Below are 14,707 nucleotides of genomic sequence, written 5' to 3'. Positions count from 1 at the left end.
GTTGTAGTGGACCTCTCCTCTTGTCTGCACTAGCTTAGCTTCGTTTATCTTTCAGTTCTGTTGAAGCATTTAAACCCTGGGTACCCAGCACTTACCTGTCAATATTGTTACACCTGTGTGTGCACTTCAGAACACTAAGCCTGCCACTGAGTTCATGTTTTCTATACACCCAGGATTCACTCTTGGTAATGGAAACAGTGAGATGCTGAATGCCAATTACAAGCCTTTGTAAGAATTGTTTTTATTCAACTAATCAAGCCTGCTCTAAGATAAATCCTGTGGCAGTTTAATGGTATTGAATGAACTACCTGAAAATGCATGGGTTAAGGAGGTACTCTAACAGCCTGTAGCTTCCATAGCTGTTAATTATTAACAGAGCTAATACACTCTCTCAATCAAACATCACGATTTTGACCCTGGACATAAAAATTCTCAGATCAGGAGTCTTCTGGTTATTTACTTTGGAGGAGTTGAAAGGCACTACCTACAACAGGTTTTGTACCTTTCTTCTGGAAGGATTCTGCTGGTGGTACTGATGGACCAGTTCTACACAAATCACATCCTACCTGTTGCTCATCACTGCCAGAATATATTTAAACTTCACCAATGATAAGCAAAATTTGACACACAAAACTTCCTGTCATGCACTTTTGTTTGGATTTTTTTAAGGGTTTACTGCATTTTAGATGTCTGTTACTATTTTTCTGCCTTTGTACAAAGGAGCACTCTTGATTCTACTAAGTACTTAATCAACACTGTATACTTTTCAGTTAGTCAACAACTGATAAAAAAAATGTTTATCTTGCTAAAAAAACTTTCTATGCTGAAAGTAGGTTCCTATTTATTATATCCACAGTTTCAGAACTTGAACAGTTCTTTTCCTAAAACCATGCCAGAGATGTGGCATCTCTGCCTTAAGTGCAAATTTTCCTAGTTTTATGTCAGTGCTGATTTTTCTACTCACTTTCATATAGGAAGGACTGAAGATTGAGATTTATAAGAAATTAGGATGGATGAAGCTGAAAAAAGTGGCTTTTTCTTACACTTCAGAGTGCTTCTCAGGTAACAGAGGAAAGGGCTATGAATAGGCTGCTACCAATTTGACTTCATGTCTCAATATAGCAACAACTTAATCAACATACAGCTGCAGTATAAGAGCCAGAACAATCTAAGTTCCTGCCTTCTTACGTGTAGAAGGTGTGTGTCTATCTCCTCTTTCCTCAATTGATTTCAGCTCTTCTGAGAATGTCACTGAACTAATACTAACAGCAAAATTTGGCTCAAATTATGATTTAGCATTTTAGATACAATGCAGTAGATGCTGTCAGATATTTACACTTTACACATAAAATATATACCATTAGTGTGGATGATAATTTTCTGCATTTGCTTAATAAGTTTAAATATTTAGAATGTTCATATTTAGAATGGATTCTGCAGAAACTGGCACATGTGGGTGGCATAACATTCAGAGCTTTTTGCAAAAAGCACTACAGACCTCCAAGTGCAAATAAGATCTTTCCACTTAAAGTTTTGGAGCAATATGGAGCTCTGAGCAGTCATCCAAGAGGATTTAGCCAAAAGAGATTGAGTTTGTAGTGCAAGGGAGTAATTCCAGTATTGCAGTTGCATAAATGCTAAATCTCTGTGAATCTGGTAGTTGGGAAGTTTCCTACATTGCAGACAATACTGATGAACCAGCAAGGCATTTTTTTGTTATTTAAAAATGGTTTAAGTTAATATTTTTTTCCTTTACAATATTCTGCTGAACTTCAAGTCCATAGGTTTTGTATGAAGACCAGCCCTTCATGCTTTTACAGAGAGAGAAACAGGTATTTTCTGATTTTTCCTTTGTTTACCTAAACCTATGCAAACAGTACCACGTGCTGAAATTCATAAGTTTGGTGCTTTTTTTCTTATGTAATTAATTTGAAAATAAGCTGAAAGTGAACAGGCTCTGGGCCTGTATTTTAGAACTGGTGTCAAATGTGCAGTTTTGAAAATTCGGGGAAGAAAAAAGCAAAGATAGATATTGCAAAATCAAAAAAAAAAAAAAAGAAAAAAAAGGTAAAGACAGCATTGCAATATAGTCCTGTCAATGTCTGTAAAGCCTCCCTTGTTGAAGGTCCCACTGCAGTCCAGGAGTGAGGTGTGTGCAGGGGAGTCCTGAGACGAGCAGCCAGCTGCCCTGCAGGCAGTGCAGGAAGGAGCAGGAGTGGGTGGGTGGGTGTCAGCTGTCTGTGTAGATGAACAGAATATCTTCATCTGTGCCATAACTTGTCCTGGCTTCCTCAAAGTTACTGATGCTGGTGCAGCATGTTCCTGGAAGGAGGAACGAAATGTTAGAAAAGACTGAGAAGGATTTGCCAGTGAAAGGTTCTTACATGGGATGCAACAGAATCTACAAACCAAACTAGTAGAGAGACTACACCCAGCAGCTTAGGTTACAGCTTTACTCAGGTAGATTTTTCACCTTAGAGAGCTCTGAAGTAGTGCTGCAGATAGGTACCAAACTGGCCCTTCTGCTATATTCTACACATTGACATTTCAGCATCTCTCACCAACCCATCTGAAAGCCAGACAAGCCAATTGCTAGAATGCCTATCTGAATTCTTCAACTAAAATCACACCAAGAAATGCAGCATGGATCTAATACATGGCAAAACCCCTTCTGACAAATTGGGCAGTGATGCTTAAAATGCCTGTGCACTGTGAGGGGAGGTGCAGCTGTGGCTGTGTCAGACTTGTTAGTAACGCACTGGCTGAGAATCCATCCAAAAGGAACAGGCTACTCACGGTCAGCATAGGCAGGGTTGTTGTAGTAAATGCTCCCTGAGGCTTTGTTGTAGCCACATAACACAATGAAATGGCCCTGGTAGTCAGGGCTCCTGCAGAAGCACTTCTGTCCAATGGGAAGGAAGCAGCAGTATTTGACAGGACTCGAGCAAAGATCACACAGCAGCAGGACTGCGTTCACAAGGACAATGGCTACGTGACCCTGGGACAGGTGGTTTTGAATGTCTTGAATGGTAACTGTGCTGCAAAGAAAAAACAGACACACTTACTGAAAGAGGCTGATGTAAAGAAAGTGCCTGATTGTGAACAGTGCAGCTGGCACTTAATAGATACACTATAGATATACTTCTTTATCACAGGTACACCTCGTTGCTGTTAAACCCTGCTGGCTTTGCTATGGACAAAGCCTGACAGAACCTGTAGCATTTACGGCCTTTTCACTTCATTGTTGCTGCTGAAGTGCAGAGCAACAGCTCTGGATTCTGCAGTAACACAATATGAGATGACACATCAGGTGCCCCAGAAAAGAGAATTAAAGGAGCTGGCAACTCACTAAGTAACTTGAGGGACTTCTGTTGTAGGAAAATTTTAAGTGAAGTGTTCTCTCTTGCTGTTAGAAAAGCTTATCTCTGAAACACCAAATCTTTATCAACTAAGTGGTTAAATGTTGTGTAACCACTAACCAATTTAAGATGTACCCAGATTTGCCTGTCACACTTGACTGTGATTCTCCTAGCTGAAGTTTTGAATTGCCTCATATTTTGGGTTTTATTTCTACAGAGAGTAAGTGTTCACCAAACATCACCTATAACCTCATCTGTTAAAAGCTGTCCCTCTCTGAGGCAGATGGTGTGTTCCATATGCATGAGAAACTCATCTCTTGGATCTGTTCCAGACGTCTGTGCTGTGTGCACCACCTGACTGAACTCACGTGCTTTTTATTTAATCCTTCCCAGTGTCACTTCCCCACTCTGATCGCCCAGCCTCAGTACTGCACAGGTAGCCATGCCCTCTGTCCCTGCCTTGATCAAGGCCACAGTCTTAAGACTGCAAAAGGAAGAGGGACTGTGTGTCCCTTCTCTCCTGTCACAGCTCATTAATTAAAGTGAAGGTGACTCCATGCATGTTAGAAAGGACACTTGATTCTGCTAAATATAAGTTACACTCCAGCACTCAAATGTTATTGTGGCTGCCACATATCCTCTCTTCTTTCCTTACCCCTAATCATTGGGGTGGGTCCCCACTTTGACAGCAGGGATCCAAATCCAGCTTCCCTATAAAAAGGGATGTGGCTCAAGTTGGATGCTTAGTCATTCCCCAATAGAATTTCACTGCTGATTATGAAAATTCTGCAGTTTTTCCATTTCTTCTGGGTTTGTAGTTGTTTCATGGAGTTCCTTATTTCATGGTCTCCTTGGCAAAAGCTCCTGTGCTAACTTGTAATTTGCATGTTTGTCTGGGAACAGAGATCCATAATGATTGCATAGCTCTGGGAACAATGAGTCCTGTACCCACACAGCATTCTCCTTAATTCCAACAATGGCCAATTAAGAGTGTTGTAGGCACTCCCTACTGCCTAAGTGTAATGGATAACCAAATTCAAAACATAGCCAGCTCCTATCAGCATTTTCTTATCACTTACTTTGCATCATGACTAATTTTTTTCAGACTTCATTATTAGTTCTTGATGTGCATGTGGTTTTTTTGAGACAGATACAGGAGAAAGACACTAATTGATTAAAAAAGGCTTAGGGCCTGATTTCAGTCTCTTTCAGTGATTTAGCCTGGTGCCTCCAAGAAAAGCAGGGGCCCACAGAATCTCCAAAGAGAAAGAAAACAGCTTACCATTTCTCCACCAGCACCTTGCAGTCTTTGGCTTGTGCAAAGAGCTGATTCACTCGATTCTCTTCTGTGTCAAAGTGCTTCCTGTAAAATGACTGTGGAAATAACAGAAGTTCTGAACTGGAATGGTGTTTACCTTGGGTAATCCACCACTTAAGAGTCTGCTAGCAAGAGCCTGCATAAGTTGGAGCTCTGGCTATAGGATCAAAGATCTCTTCCTTAGTTCGCTGGAAACAAGACAAGGATTTCTGCTCTGAATTACAAATTAAATTTGCTCCTGGTCAGCTACTATTGCAGTTTCTATTCAGTGGCTGTTCAGCTGCCTACATAAGAGAAGCCTGTCTGGTTTCCCAGGGGAAACTGGGCAGGAGCTTGCAATAAAGTCACCACTGCTACAGGCCCTCCTTGGCCCCTTGTTGGCAGTCCTGGAGAGGCCAAGCTCTCAGTGGATGGGAGGCTGAATTCCCCTCTCACCTCTAGAGGTGGATCTTCCAGGTCAAGGCTGAGGCACGGTGGTGGGGAAAGTGTGGAAGCTAAACACTGCTGCTGCCCAGGCTGTACCTGTTCTGTAGATAAATACAGGGCTTCAGTCTCCAAGGCTGTCAAAGGTACATGTAGTACCTGTCAAAGGTACATGTAGTACTCATGAAAGGTTGGAACCTTTCATGAGTACTACATGCAAACTTTTTAAAAATTCAAAAGATGGAATCAACATGGGATCATATTGCCTTTGGAACAGATCTGTGCCAGTTTTGGCAGTAGGTCAAATTAACCGTGGTTGGCTGTCAGTAACACACCAGAGCTTTTACAGCATGACACTCAAGGCTTTTATAGCTGCCTGCTCACCCCCTGCAGATGAGAATACTGACCTGATTTTTGTAGCCCTTGTCCACTCCGAGTGTCTGGGTGCAAAATTTATGCTTAACTCCGAAGTGCCTCATTAGGTAGGCCAGGTCAATAGTCCAGATACTCTTTGTTAACTGGAGTTCCTGGATGGCTTTCTGAAACTCATCATTGTCCAAATGATTCAGGTACCTAGAGTATCAAGAAAGGCAGGGGAAGGGAAGCACAGATCTTAGGAGAAGCAAAATGTGTGCTGTAGTCCAAGCCTCTACATCGCAGCACATAAAAACTGAAACAGGCTTGGCTAACAACCAGAAAAAAAAAAAACAAAAAAACCCAAACCAACCCACAAAGGAGACAGAAATTTAAGGAAGGGAATAGGGAATATTTAACTGGATTTATTGCTGACTTTTTAAAATTGGAAATGTGTGGTGCCTTGACTGTTTTAGAGTGCTAGAAGTGTACAGGTGCTGTACCAGAGTCAAGCTGGTATAGAACTCTGTCCTGAAGGGTTTACAGTGTAATGTACAAGTGTATTAGAGCCAACACAGAAAGAAGAGTTAAAGACTAAAACTTCCTTCACACAATAGATGGATTGTAAAAGGAGGAGCCATAAAGGAATTCAGTAAATATTCAAAGGAAGCTTGTCTTAGGCACTGAAGACACAAAAGGAAGAAAGTGGGAGATGGAAGTCAGGAGGAGGCTTGGGACAGGTTGCAAAAGGGGCAGGGCAAGGTAGCTACAGGGAGTTCTGAAAGTAAGAAAACAAATGGAAGTAAATGATAAAAAATAAAAAGCAACTGGAATTGAGGATGCAAGGCAAACAAGGTCAGATCAGCAGGGTAAGAAGATTAATCTTGGAAGCTGAGTTTTGGGCAGACTGGAGTGGCAAAGAGGTAAAGGGAATAGAGGTTACAGTAGTCAAGATGGGAAATTACCAGCACACGGACTAACGTCTTGGCAGAAGGGATGGAGAGAAATGAAAATCTTCTGCTTCATATCTACTAAGTGGACATCTAAATAGGTATTTCTCCTGCACCTAAGCTCATGTTCCTCTGTGGAAGGAAAGAGGAGTTCAGCAGGACAGCTACTAGTTCAAAAAACGGTAAAACCAAAAATAAACAAAAAACCCCCAGAGGGCAACACAATTTTGAAGCTGAAACTACTCCTGGAACACAAACACTCATCCCACAGGTTGGGGCTCAGCAGGACAGAGGTAGTACAGGTACAGCACACACTCATAAACTGGGATACACCTACCCATCACTTGAAAACACAGAAAGGAATAAGATGAGTCACAGCTAACTATCATTTCTTAATTGTAACAACAGGAAAGAGGCAACACTTTCTATGAGCTTCTGCATGCCAGCCAGCAAAGTTCATAGAGCTGCTTAGGTATTCTGCATCTGTGTAATTAGTCAATTATTCAAAAGGGTCCGAAGTTCACTTCAGTTTATGTTTTCCCTTGCTCCTGCTGGAGAGCTGGGCCAGGCCCAAGCAGCAGTCACTGTCCAAGGGTACCTCAAAACCTGCTGCTCTCCTAAGAATGAATTCATGGCTGCTCCAACACATCTCTTCTCCCTGGGATTTGCTTCCTGCTACCCCTCCCCATGGAATGGGATTTCCCACTCTAAGAGAGCCACTTACTGCAGCACCATCCTGGAGCAGGCCAGCCCGCAGTCCCAGTGGTACAGCTGCTGAATCACTGGCACTTTCAGCTGGATGCAGTCAACTGTGTGAGCAGGACACAAACAATGTCAATCCATACAGGAATGTTTTTCCATGCCACTAAAAGTCAGCCTGTTCTCAGCACTACAGCCATAGAAATTTAGGAATGTGGTTTTGTCTGACTGGCAGGTATATTTTTTTCTTAGGGGAACATACATTTAGTATTTCTGTACAGGTAAGCATTGGGTTTAATCTCATACTCCTTTATTGTTCCATACCTAGATCACTGGCTTTCCACCCCTTTTCCCTTGGAACCTTCTTTGGTTTTTTTTTGGTTTTTTTTTTTTTTGGTGGGGTGATGTACCCACCACGCCTCAGTTGAAGCTGTGTCTCTTCCTGGATAACAGCAGGTAAGATACAGGTATTCATCTTTTCTCCTGTGTCTGATTGTACTTCTGTGCCACAAGAGGAGTTCAACCAAACTGGGAGAAAACATAACCAAGATCTCTGGGCAGGAATCTCTTAGAAGCCCCACAGATTTAAACCTTTTCTATAGGTGTCTTTTTTCTCAGGGATGGTATTTTACAGAATTTAAACAAAACAAGTTAAAACTCGCAAGTGGCACCAGTTGTTCTTTTGTATTAATTCTGTCAAAACCTCAGAGAGGGAAAATTAATAAAATACAAACTCCATCCTCTGCCTCAGTTTTATATTTTTAGAGTTGGCAATGTGGTGGTTTCAGTTTCACCACTAGCAGGACTTGAAGAGTTGTGCCTGTCACTGCTACTTCAGCATTAACCAAAATCAGTTAAAAGAGTTTTTCTCAATAACCTTTAATCTAGAAAAGGCCTTTGAGAAGTCTTGTTAACAAGGTCCTCTACATTTTATGATGGGCATAAAAATGCATTTGACATCACGTGGACTTGTTTAGTTTTGGGGTAATACTATTTATAGAACTTTTTAGATAATGTTGTTATATTTTTCCTAGTTGTGCCCCTGTTTAATATGACTTTAAAGAATGGCATACCAGTTGCTATATTCAGTCTTTTAAAATCATCTACCAAGTCCCACATTAACCAAGGGGTTGGTGAAAGCTTGAGAGAGCAGTAACAAGTTTTCTTGGCCGTCCAGCTTCCAGTCACCTGTTTCCCAACACACCGAGAGCTCTTCAGCGATGGCTTGTGGCTGTCCCGAGACGAGAGACCAGCCCGTCTATGCCGTGCCTGTAACTCACCCTGCGAACCCCTCTGCGCTTCGCCAGCTCCCCGCCGCCCCGACCTTACCGACGGAGCCGGTAATTCCACATCGCTGCTGTGGGCCAAACCCGCAGCACCGCGGCTCGGCAGGACCGGGAGGCCGCCGGGAGCTCCGGCGGGGCCCGCGCTCCCCGCCCGCTCCCCGCCGCCCGCCGGGCGCTATCCCCGGCCCGTTCCGCGGGGCGGATTCCGCCTCCCCGCCGTCCCCTGCCCGCAGAGGCCCCGCCGGCCCGAGCCGGGCTGGGCGGGCCGCACTGACCTGGCGGCGGCTCGCAGGCCTCCCGGGGGTTCTTCATGGCGGTGGCGGCACCCGCCGCCCGTTCACTGCCGGCCCCGCCGAGCCGGCGGCGCGGCCCCGGGGCCCGGCGCTGGCTCCTCCCGGAGGCGGGGGCTGAGGGGGGCCGGGCCCCGGGGCGCTTGCCCCGCGCCGTGGCGGCGAGGAGAGCGGCGGGGCGTGCGGGCGGGCAGGGGCATGACACGGCGGGCGAGGGACGCGCAGCCCCGCCCCGGAGCCGGGGCACCGCGGGGTGCCGGGCTGGCCCCAGGCGGGAGCGGACGGGACGAGGCCGCGCCGCCCCCAGCGCTCGTTCCGGTTCCGGCGCGCGGAGCAGGGCGGGAGGCGGCGGAGGCCATTAACGGAGAGCAGCGCGGGCGGTGAGTGCGGCTCGGGGCTCTCGGCTCCCTGCGGGCCTCCATCGCTCCATGGGCACTCTGGAGAGGTGCCCGGGCGGCGCCGCATCCCCTGAGGGGCCGGAGGGGGCCGGGCCGGAGCGGCGAGGTGAGGGAGGGCTGGGGTGGCCCCGGCTCCCTCACGAAAGGGCCGGGGCTTGACGCTGCGCCCCCGAGCGCGGCCCGCGGGGCTCGCAGGGGCCGTACCGCTATGGGATCCACCTCGGGCTCTTCCCATGTTGGTACGAGTGGGTTTGTGGTCCTTAAAAGTGAATTTCCTGGAAAAGACAGGCTGTTGATGTTTAAAGTTTACATGGGCACGTCTCTAGAGAAGTGTTATTGATGCATAGTCAAAACACAGGTTGTGTTAAAAATGTGAGAAAAATGGTCCTTTACGCTAATGGAAGAAATTATGGATTGTGTAATTGAAACTTATTCTACATCTTCCTTTGTAATAAAAACGTTTGTTTATCTTGTGCCTCTGGTGTAGAGCCACAGCACTGCAGCCATGTCGATTGGAGTGCCGATCAAGGTCCTGCACGAGGCCGAGGGCCACATCGTGACCTGTGAGACCAACACAGGAGAAGTTTATCGAGGCAAACTTATCGAAGCTGAAGACAACATGAATTGTCAGGTATCTTTTGTTTCGCAAGGATGGAGGGAAGGTTGGCTGATCTGGGCCTTGGAAGGCTGAAAACTTGATTACAAGACTGTTGCTTTTAGTTCTGGGATATAAAAAAATCTGTACTGTTGCTGTTTTTTACCGTGGTAAAGTGGATTCAGCATTACAGAATGCTCCAAAGAGGCCAGAGCTTATTTCCAGTTTCAGAGTAGGATTGGGCAACCCTGTAAATAGGATCAGAGATTTTAAGAGTCTGTCCTTTGAACAGTGTTTCTCCAGAGTTCATTGTTTAAAGCCACTGAGTGTAAGAATAGAAAACCTTTGATTTAAGAAACGGAAGCTTATTTAATGCACATTACTGTAGTCATTCCAAGAGGGCCTAACTTTGACTTCAGACAAGTGCCCATTGAAAGCTCAGAATGCTTTCCTAATAGTTAGTACTAAAATACCTTTATTAAAGTTATTTTCATGTAAGAAAACAATGATGCTGATAAAGCTGATTTGTAAACTGGTGAGAAAGCAAAAGTCTTGGTTATGTTTGAGTGGTCACGATGCCTTGTGTCACAGCTGAGGCCTCTCTGAGCACTGACTGATTTTTCCCTTCCAGATGTCCAACATAACAGTGACCTACAGAGATGGACGGGTGGCACAGCTCGAGCAGGTATACATCAGGGGTAGCAAGATACGGTTCCTTATCTTACCAGATATGTTGAAGAATGCTCCTATGCTAAAGAGCATGAAGAATAAAAACCAGGGTTCTGGAGCTGGGCGAGGGAAAGCAGCTATTCTCAAAGCTCAAGGTATGTACACTTTGTTCATGGTCCCTCCCCCTATTTTTCTGTAGATCTGGAAAACTCATCTCTGTCACTAAGGAGATTAAGCAGTAAGAAGTGAAAAGATTACTAGTTCACACAGTGTTTTTCTCTATGTTTTATCTTACAGTGAGAGTCAAGACTCAAATTGTCCCAATTACCTGAATGTGTAGTATTGATGCTACTGTAATTTAGAGGTAGTGAGTAGTGTTGTTAAACAAAGCTTTTCTGTTAAACTAAAGAGTTCTGTTTTCCTGCATTTGTGGCCACCAGCTGTTTGAAATGCTTAGGGAAGGATTCATGTGTTCTTGTTGAGCTGTTGTAGGAAAACAGCTTCAGTTACAAAGATGGTGGTACTTAAGCTACTGGGAAGCTGTAATGATTACCTTTGCTGTAGTTCACTCTCATTTGTGCCTTCCTCAGGGGATCAGTCTAGTTATTAGGTAGTTGAGTAACAGTCATGTGCCACAAAGTCCCTGGTTAACTTCAGTGTGCAGTAACGTTTGTGTGGGGGAGTAACTTACTGAGTAGTGTTACAAAACCTTGCAAGAGCGGGGGGTTCCAAATCTCTGGGGTGACACAGATTTGTGTGCCAGAAGGAGCATGAGATGTATGAATATCTACTGCAGTTGTTCTGAGGAGCCAGACTGTGGGACCATTAGGTTCTGGTTCTTCTCACAGAACGCTTCCTGCTCTCACATCACTTTCTGAGCATTTCTTGACTTTTTCTGAGCAAGAGACCTTGAGTTTTTTTGATGATTTGCTTGTCAGTTGTTGAGATAAATATGCAGGTACGTCAAATTCATGTCATCCCTGATGTTTTCTTTCTTCAGTGGCTGCAAGAGGAAGAGGCCGTGGTATGGGCCGTGGCAACATCTTCCAGAAGAGAAGATAATTTTGGTCTTGGCCGAATTGCTTTTTTTATTAGGGGCTTTAACTTGACTCTGTGTGCATTGGTATCAGTTTTGTTTAATAAATGTTTCTGACAAAAACTCGTCTGCTCTTACCTGACAGGACAATTCTTGGGCAAATACACTGTAGGTTGATTTCAGACTCAAGGCACCTTTGGAAAATAGTGGACTTTATTATATCTAGTTTTGACCACTTTGTGTGACGCATTGGTTTTTCAAGATCATTATGTTTCCTTTTTCTAGTTTAGTCCTGCTGTCATTTATTCTCTAAAAAATTAGAAGGCATTCTTAATGAAGAATTTTAAGTCATACATGATAAAGTCTTATTAGGAGCTGCATTTTTGGAAAAAACAGCAAAACAGAGGCAGCTTCCTGAGAAGCAGAGCACTGTGTTCTTTAGCTTTATATGGACAACAATAGATAGAGGGCTATCTTCAGATCTCTATATTGAACTTGTATTCTTGCATTTCTTATCTTTCTCTTTGGATATGGGGAGAATTTTTCATTAGGAACACACAACTTTGATAGCCTGAATCTATATTTGCAGTGAAAAAACTTATTCTGACTTTCTTAGCAGTTTTTCCCTGTGTCTGGGAAAAGATGACAGAACATAAAATAGGTGTTTTCCAGGATAAGTGTGAAATGCTTTGTAGATTTGAAAGGCAGTGCAGGTGTATGAGGAAAGTTTTATAATAGTAATCCATTAAACACAGCTCAATCCAAATGCTGATGTTTTGAACAAAATTCACTATCAACTTCAGCTTTTGATCTTATTATCTACACACAGTTGTGTATAGATCAGCTGATCTGCAGGAAGCAAAATGCAGTTGTAACTTCATTAAAGTGTAGTGTGGGTGTTTTTACTGACTTAAATGGTTGAAATGTTTCAATGTAACCCTTGTGTACCTAATCACGTCCTTACCTACGGTCAATTACCAGTCTGTACACACACAAAAGAGCTGCTCTTGCTTCTCTGCCTGGATGCTGTGAAGACTCTCCCTTGTGTGCAGACAGGAAAGTTGAACTAATGTATTGACTTGTTGAATTGTGTGTAAATAAAGCTGTATTTGGTCTCTAGGGAAAGCCCTGCTGCATGTTCTTCTGGGTGGTAGTGATCCAAAATATTTACAATGGAAACCTCCTTAGAATGTGTGTAAGGGATACTTGAGCTTAATTCTAAAAGCCATTGTAGTGTCATCTTATGCCTCTCATGAGGAATGTGTCCAAAAGATGGCAGTCCTCACAAACAGGGACCATTTCCACTGGTGGGGACTGGCTCACCTCTTTTAAAGTTCCTGTTCTCCTTGAGCAATGCCAAGCTGCTGTTCTCTCAGGAGCAGTGGATGTGGCATTCAGCAGCACTGAGGGTAGGGGACAACCACGAAGTTTGGAGAGAAACAGTAACCCTCCTCAGGAGGTTTGATGGAACCAACTGTATCTGCTTTAAGAAGTTTGGAGTAACTTCTATAATGCATATCAGCTTTGAAGAAGATACTGGATTTTGCATAAACAAAGAACTTTTCACTGTTGCTTCAGGTTGAGGCTGAGTCTAGGATGAACTCTTCAGAAAGATACTGTGAGTTTAGTGTTAAAAAGGTTGAAGTTTCACAGCCTTCCTGTGCTGTGTGTATTATTACAGTGTGATAAATGAGAATTTCCTTCTCACAGATGAGGTCTCACCCACTAGATGGCTCTGTTGGGAAGAGAATGAAGCTCAAGAAACTAGAACCCTCTGGAAAAGAAAAATGCAAGAAATGTGACTTCTGCTATAAAGTCCATAAACTCAAGGGCTGTTATAAACTAGCATGAAAATGCTCACCTTATTTTCTTTTTTTTTCAGTGTTCCCTGAGTGCTGGCTTCCTACATGGCTGGGTTATTCCAGCTGCTGATTGATGCTGTGCTTTCCTGGTACTTGGCTAATTGGGCAAATGCATTTAGATAATGCAGATTCCTCAGTTCAGTAATTTAAGCTATTTATTTCCCTGGGATGGCAGATACTAAGGAGAGATGCAGCTGTTTTTAACATCTGCACTTATTTGTCCCCCTTTTTTTTTTTAAATCACAGATTGCAGCATTTTCATTCACTGCCATCACACTGTGTGTGGGCATATAAATCTCCTGCTCTTCAGTGGGTTCAGGGCTCTCCATGATTTCCTGCTTTTGACAGAGAGAGACAAGCACTGGCCCAAAGCCTTGTTCCAAACTTGCCCCTTTGATAACACCAGTGCAGCTGCCTTTGAAGTATTGGTGGGACGGGGAATTTGTACTGTAGGTGTCCAAAACGGTGTGTGGAGAGTGCAGGTGGAAATTCACCTAATCTCCAGGGTCAAAACCACACTTGTGCTCTTGTATGAAAAGAAGGCATAACATCAGAGAAAAGTTCAAGAAAGTATCACTTGAAAAAAATTGCTTTGCATAGAGGATCTTTCCTTACTGAGCAGGTGCTTCCATCCCATACATGTGCAGCTCTTCTCTCCAGGTGTGCCTAACTTATATTTGATCCTAAAGCTGTACTTTCCTTTAGTTCATTTTTCAATGCTCTTCAGAAAACCTCTTCTAGAGGGGCAAAATGGAGTGGGAAATGTGAATTTCTGCTGCTGGTAGTCAGGATAACTGTCCAGTCTGTATCTCTTTGCTACTTGAGCTTTATAGTGAGCTTTCCTGTAAAATAGATGTGTCCTATTTCTTCTGCCAGTAAAATGTGAGCAAGAGTGGAAGACTGATGTCCCAGTGGACCAATGGTTTGGTAAGGTAGCAATGGATGGAATTCTGGAATTCATATTCTACAAGAATATGTCAGTGCTTCAGTTGTTTATTTCTCAGGCAAGGGTCAAAAGGGGGGAAAGAGTTCTCCCAGGCATCTTTGTTGTTTCCATCCTGACAGAAGCAAAAATTTACATCTGGACTTGCACCAATCTGATTTCAGCCAGACCTGGTCTTCCTCCTCCAACATTAGATAAAACTTTGTGGGACCCTCCTGCCTTCAGAGATTCTCTGGAAGGCAATACAGATATACCACTTTAAAAGCATGCTCATGGAACAGCCTTGAAGAGGTGCTGATGGGTGAGTGTGTGCAGATCACTTTGCAAGTGAGAGGAGGCTTCACCTGCTCACACCTGCAGACAGGAGAGCTGCCAGATGCCTGCAGTGTGCTGGGGCCTGAAGTAGCCAAAGCACTGCCTGTCTGCAAGGATTTTCCAGGTCAAGCTGTGTTTTGACTGCTCCAGGTGTCCTGTTGTTGCCTAGACCTGTAATGAGAGCTCTTGATAGAGTCAAGAGTATTTTGG

General features: G+C 44.0%; 2 protein-coding genes across 4 annotated transcripts; one reads left to right on the top strand and one right to left on the bottom strand.

Moving 5' to 3' along the window:
- Positions 1–645: 645 nt before the first annotated feature.
- GUCD1 (guanylyl cyclase domain containing 1) lies at positions 646–8,837 on the bottom strand. 2 transcript variants are annotated; one of them, XM_030231785.2, is made up of 7 exons: positions 8,665–8,837; positions 7,129–7,213; positions 5,508–5,673; positions 5,113–5,199; positions 4,642–4,733; positions 2,797–3,038; positions 646–2,322 (listed from the first exon to the last, which is right to left on the bottom strand). In XM_030231785.2, the coding sequence occupies exons 1-7, from the start codon at positions 8,699–8,701 to the stop codon at positions 2,231–2,233; spliced, it is 801 nt and encodes a 266-aa protein (XP_030087645.2). In that variant the 5' UTR covers positions 8,702–8,837; the 3' UTR covers positions 646–2,230. The 2 variants fall into 2 exon arrangements, with proteins under 2 accessions (XP_030087645.2, XP_030087646.2); XM_030231786.2 differs by lacking the exon at positions 5,113–5,199.
- A 69-nt stretch (positions 8,838–8,906) lies between these two features.
- Positions 8,907–12,496, top strand: SNRPD3 (small nuclear ribonucleoprotein D3 polypeptide). Of its 2 annotated transcripts, none has more exons than XM_018916432.3 (4): positions 8,907–9,059; positions 9,565–9,708; positions 10,304–10,496; positions 11,342–12,496. In XM_018916432.3, the coding sequence occupies exons 2-4, from the start codon at positions 9,583–9,585 to the stop codon at positions 11,401–11,403; spliced, it is 381 nt and encodes a 126-aa protein (XP_018771977.1). In that variant the 5' UTR covers positions 8,907–9,059; positions 9,565–9,582; the 3' UTR covers positions 11,404–12,496. The 2 variants fall into 2 exon arrangements, with proteins under 2 accessions (XP_018771977.1, XP_018771979.1); XM_018916434.3 differs by having other exon boundaries at positions 9,036–9,183.
- Positions 12,497–14,707: the final 2,211 nt, after the last annotated feature.

The sequence above is a fragment of the Serinus canaria genome, chromosome 15 (genome assembly GCF_022539315.1).
Source record: "Serinus canaria isolate serCan28SL12 chromosome 15, serCan2020, whole genome shotgun sequence".
NCBI classification, from domain to species: domain Eukaryota; kingdom Metazoa; phylum Chordata; class Aves; order Passeriformes; family Fringillidae; genus Serinus; species Serinus canaria.
The sequence above is the reverse complement of the archived record's forward strand: the minus strand, read 5'-3'. Positions and strand labels throughout refer to the sequence as shown.

What these genes read in the sequence shown, in the direction of transcription:
- SNRPD3 (XM_018916432.3), top strand. Translation starts at nt 9,583, where the DNA reads ATGTCGATTGGAGTGCCGATCAAGGTCCTGCACGAGGCCGAGGGCCAC. An exon ending in AAGACAACATGAATTGTCAG is followed by an intron (nt 9,709 to 10,303) that starts GTATCTTTTGTT and finishes TTTCCCTTCCAG; the next exon opens with ATGTCCAACATAACAGTGAC. An exon ending in AGCTATTCTCAAAGCTCAAG is followed by an intron (nt 10,497 to 11,341) that starts GTATGTACACTT and finishes TTCTTTCTTCAG; the next exon opens with TGGCTGCAAGAGGAAGAGGC.
- GUCD1 (XM_030231785.2), bottom strand. Translation starts at nt 8,701, where the DNA reads ATGAAGAACCCCCGGGAGGCCTGCGAGCCGCCGCCAG. An exon ending in AAGGTGCTGGTGGAGAAATG is followed by an intron (nt 3,039 to 4,641) that starts GTAAGCTGTTTT and finishes TTTTCTTTGCAG; the next exon opens with CACAGTTACCATTCAAGACA. An exon ending in CAACCCTGCCTATGCTGACC is followed by an intron (nt 2,323 to 2,796) that starts GTGAGTAGCCTG and finishes TCCTCCTTCCAG; the next exon opens with GAACATGCTGCACCAGCATC.